This window comes from Mya arenaria, chromosome 10, assembly GCF_026914265.1.
Source record: "Mya arenaria isolate MELC-2E11 chromosome 10, ASM2691426v1".
NCBI classification, from domain to species: Eukaryota; Metazoa; Mollusca; class Bivalvia; order Myida; family Myidae; genus Mya; species Mya arenaria.
The window spans coordinates 43,926,889-43,932,340 of NC_069131.1; the positions used below are offsets into that span (position 1 = coordinate 43,926,889).

Genomic DNA, 5,452 nt, shown 5'->3' on the forward strand with positions numbered 1-5,452 from the left:
GTGTTTTTATGATTCAAGTTAACGCAAACCATTTTAAACTGTATTTAATCATGTTTCTTTTCTTGCATACCTTTTTGTGCTTAGTTATTTAAAATGATGCCTATATTTGCTTACTTTTATTTAAACTGGATGTGATAATGGGAAAATTATGAACGATGACTTCCCTGTTACCGCGCAAACCATTCCATCCACTTCACCATGTTATCTTGGGCGGACTGTAGACTAGCGACTCATACTGGTAGGTTTATTATACGCAAACTTGCTATCTTTCAGCATTTTAGGTAGCGACACTAACAGAACAGTTGAATCAATTGAGTTATTGTTTTGCTGTTGAGATTTGATAAAATGTAATTGGCAGGAATTGTAATTGGCGTCAAATTTAGTTAATCGATTAAGTGCACTTAGGGTCTTGCCATAATGTGCGGCTTGCGACAGCTGGCGGTGTGGTTTGTGTGTGTCTCTGTATGTGCGGGAGCGTTATCAAATCTAGGCTACACAGAGTACAAATTCGCGAGGCAGAGGGACCTTTTAGAGGATAAAGAGAAAGAGTTTGCCAATGACAACATTCTTCTTACTCACGTAAGTGTCAACAACTCAATTTCACTATTTTTTTATTTTTTTTCAGATATAATAATATTTTATATGAGAATATTAAACATATATTATCAAAGTGTATTTAAGCATTTTGTTCTTTAAACGCCGTAGTCAGTTCCGTATTGCTTGATGGTATTAGTATTGTAATGATCATAAGTAGTTACTAGTGTTGCACTTATACGTTACCATACGTTATCATTTTTGTCCTTACTATCGTTACAGGACGAAAAGATCGTAGACAACTACCTCGGCTTCCTCAAACGCCAAGAGTTCGAGCGAACCCGACACGACTTTCCACCGTCCCGTCCTATCGAACTGGTTCTCCCTACAATTCGGGAGTCGAAGGTATACTCCGTGTTGAAGAAACTACCGAAAGGGGGAAACATGCACCTACATCAAGGTAATTCACAACTCCCTAGTTGCAAATTAATTGTTGAGTTGACAGAAATGGAATATAATTGTCTAAGTAAAAATATCGCATGGATTTAAAAATAAATTTATTCTCTTTTAAAGCTGCACTCTCACAGATATACCCGATGATTTTAACAACTTTTTTATTTTTTTGTCTTGGAAAGAGCAAATTTTTGCTTAAATATCTGCAAACCAATGATAAAAGATTACTGACAAACAATCAGCTCGTAGTTTGTCATATTTCCGCTCGAAAATGTTTTATGGCTTAAACCGTTACTAACGGTTTAAAAAAATGCATAAAACATCAATTTTTGAACGTTAATATAAAAATCTGCGATCTATTTTTTGTCAGCAGTCTTATTCAATTCAATTCAATTCAATTCATTTTATTCAAGTAAATAAAGGCCACCGGCCCAAAATGTACAAAAAAACAAACATAGTATAGTAGTTGCAACATACGATTTACACATTTATCATATCTAACAGATGGTATACATAGATTGTTAACTTCAATATTGTATTATCATTTTCAGTAGACATTCAAGAGTAGAAATCATTTAAACTATTACCAGATGAATACCAGTTAAAAAGATATTGTCTACGAATAATAACTGTTTCCATGGATTTTCGCAAAAATTGGATCGTTCCAAGACAAAAAATAAAACAAGTCGTCAAAACGTTCAATCTGTGAGAGTACAGCTTTAAACCTTTTCACCAAACGAGGCGGAGCAATTCGTAATTTAGCGACACCTGGATAGTTACCTCACAATGCTGTTTCGGCATATCACCAACCTATTCCCATAGACGTGTGTTAAACCTTTGCAATAAATTGCATTTGGCATTAGGTCAAGTGCGTACACTGATAATTATCAGTAAATGCTGTGAAAACATCTGAAACATATTCAAATTACACGAACCGGACAATTTTGAACATCATAAATGATTGCAACCCAAATTTCAAAAAATCTTTTTTTTTTAAAACACTTATATGATGCGACCATTAAAAATAACTTAAGTTGTACCCTCTCTTACTAATAGAATATATTTAAGTTTTAGGAATAAGTAGACATTGAAGATTTGTATTACATAACTACATTACATAAATGATTTCTTAGATGTTTAAAAAAGTGATCTTGACAATGAATCAACATATACGCTGTACCACTTTTCAGGTCACATACTTGACAAGAAGGTTATGCTTGATATCATATTCGGAAGCTACCTAATAAACTATTTATGTGTTAATACCAAGAACGGATCTCACCAATGGGAGCTTAACTTTTATGACACTCCACCGAAAAACTGGGTTCGAATTTTGTCAAACACCACTCGCTATAGTGAAGAAAACTTACTGAAACACGTTACCTTGCTTAATGTCATGGATCAGAAGGCAAAATCGCGTCCGACGGACTCAGAGACACGCTGGAAAGAGATGGGGCCAATGTTTTCTATGGCGGGAAATAATCTAGTACATTTTCAAGGATATGTACGCCATCACCTGCAGGCAATGTTTAAAGCGGCTTTAGATGAAAATGTTCAATACATTGAGGCCAGAACCAGCGCCTACGGTCTATATGTCATGAACGATTCTTATCCAGGTGGCCACCAGTATTTGGACACAGACGGGGATACGTGGTTTACAACTGTTCGCGACGAGCTTGCTAAATTCAAAGCCGATCATCCGGAATTCATTGGCTACAGAGATATCGTCGTCGGAAAACGTTATATGGGTAGATCAAGTGTTATGCTTGATCTTGACCGTGCAATAAAGTTAAGAACGAAATATCCGGATGTTGTGTCTGGATTTGATCTCGTCGCTGAAGAAGACATGGGATTTTCCCTTCTCCATTTTATTGACGATCTTGCAAAAGGGGAGAACCAGAGTGTACCTTTCTACTTCCACACCGCGGAAACAAGCTGGCCGGATGACCTGCTGACCTCGATCCATCCTGATGACGAGATGTCTACCCTTGAAAATGTATATGAAGCCATAATACTTAACTCAAAAAGAGTTGGACACGGGTTGGGATTCATAAAACACCCATATCTCATGCAAGTATTAAAAGAAAAACGAATCGCCGTGGAAGCAAATCCAGTAAGTAACATGCTGCTAGGATATGTTCCAGATCAGCGTCACCACCCAGCGATAACCTTTATTCGGTCTGGAATACCAGTTGTTTTGGGAGCCGATGACCCAGGGACAATGGGCTACAATGAGTTTACAGTAGACTGGTATGAAGCATTCATGGCTTGGGGACTGAATTTGAAGGACCTAAAACAACTCGCTATCAACTCTTTGAATTATAGTACAATGGATGCTAGCGAAAAACCAATTGCTTTTCAAAAATGGCAAACTGCCTGGAACTATTTTATTGCCGACATTAAACATGAGGCATGTGACCTTGAAATTAGTCAACCTGGCCCACAAGTGTTTAGAGTATTTCCAATTGAAGGTCCACTCAACAATGTCACCAATGTTCGAGTATTCGGTAGAAATTTCCAAAGGGCAATCTGCAAGGACATTGTCTGTCAGTTTGGGCAAACAAAAACAAAAGGGGAATTTGTGCATACAAGTATGGTTAAATGTCCGACCCCCGTTGTTCATGGTCACAATCACAGTGTGGACTTCAGAATTTCATTTGACTCGGGCAATACATTCCAAAGTGGAAACAATACTGTTATGAAATTTACGTTTTCTGAATCAAGTTTCCGACGGTTTGAAAATGAGTTACCTATAATTGTCATTGGATAGGTAGATATTCAAAATTTGCAATGACTTCTTTCAGAGGAAATGCAGGCGATAAATAAAATTTGGTTAAAGCATATATGATATCAGTCTGTCTTGCATTATCAAGCATGAAATTCTTTATGTTTCTTGTAATGTCAATATCCGAGAAACAATATGAAAAGAGTGCACCTGAATGCAATATTTCAGTCTAAAATGGCTACATCTTTCATTGAATAGAATAGCCCATTAAAACCATATATTTTTCGTTTGGAAGGCAGCGTACTATCTTTGTTGCACTTCCAAAGTGATGCCCCTTCAGTGCCAAAGCCTGAAGCCGTTCAGTACTCAGTTTAAAAAGTATCCTTTGCTTCGTTTGCCATTGCAGGGTTAATCCCGTTTCCTATTTATAGTACATAGGTGCCAATATTGAATTAGAATACCGAAAGTATAAACACTGTGTTGCATTTGGTTATTTGAACTTTCACAGGTGTTTCCTTTGTAATACGAAGACTAAGATCACAAAAAATCAACGTTCTTTTGTTGTTTTATTTTGCATTTTGAATGACCATTAAACGTAATACAAAATATCAAATAATTCAATTATCTCTTATGACAATGAGTACACATGTGAAGCATACAAAACAATTCAAAATGAGAGTTACATCGCCGTCAGAATACCATTCTGTGAACTTCTTAACTTCCACGCCTTTTCTTTAAATCCAAACTGGGGGAAGATTCTCATCTTAAGCTTCGGCGATGGAAGATCCTGTTCTTCAAAGGACTTGATTTTGGAAGTTTTAGCCCATATCTAGTAATTAATATACTTGCAAACTTTCTTGAACGAAAAATAAATGGCCTTCTATGTTTGACCATGCAGGGGTACTTCAAAACAGGCTATATCACTAGGTGGTGGCACGATTGAGCCAACACCAGGAAGTCTTTGACAACTCCTTGAAACTGTATGGTAAAATGATTATTACTTTTGTGTAATCAGTTTTAAGATGAGCTCACCCTTATGAATAATAGACGATTTGATGCAAGATATCACAGACGCGGCTAATAAGGTTTAAATGTTAATTTGTTTTTGTTGGCGCCGCACTGAAGTGCGCGCCTATTATGGAATGGGAATTTATTTTAGTTAGTGGTAGGAGCGGTTTTTAAGTTGGTTGTATGTTGGGTATTACTGTTATTTTATAATGATTAAAAAATGCAAATGGGTGGCGATTGCATGGATGTTAAAAATGCTTTTTATGGTTGAATAGATAGTCTTCAATTTATCTTCAAAACATTATTTCGGAAGAACGACAAATAAGTTTAATAACTGTTCCCGATTCGTTTACGTTTTCCGATTGGTTACCTGAAATATCTGAAATATCATGTGCCGGAAATGTAAAATATGTGGACCGGTAATTATGTGAATGCGAATAATTATGTTTTATGTTGTTTTGTTATGTTTACTGCATTGATTAACCATGAGGTAATCTTTTTTCTTTAATCTAATCGATATTGGAATTAAATGTTCACCTAACTTTATTTGTTAATGTGTTGAAGGTGACATTAGTAAAATTTTATTACGATTGTCCCCGAGTTGTAACACATACCAGATGTTGCTATTTTTAGAACCAGAAGGTATTTCCCCGCTATTCATAGGTCAATAATGGAATTTCTACATCGTAGCAGTTGGAAACTCGGGTGATGATTTTATCATGAATATACGTT

The 5,452-nt window shown here is 36.2% G+C and overlaps 1 protein-coding gene across 1 annotated transcript; it reads left to right on the top strand.

Annotated features, from left to right (window-relative positions):
* Positions 1-298: 298 nt before the first annotated feature.
* Positions 299-4,263, top strand: LOC128206536 (adenosine deaminase AGSA-like). Its single transcript, XM_052909083.1, has 3 exons — positions 299-579; positions 817-994; positions 2,178-4,263. Exons 1-3 carry the CDS (start codon positions 418-420, stop codon positions 3,755-3,757), a joined length of 1,920 nt encoding a protein of 639 aa, XP_052765043.1. The 5' UTR covers positions 299-417; the 3' UTR covers positions 3,758-4,263.
* Positions 4,264-5,452: the final 1,189 nt, after the last annotated feature.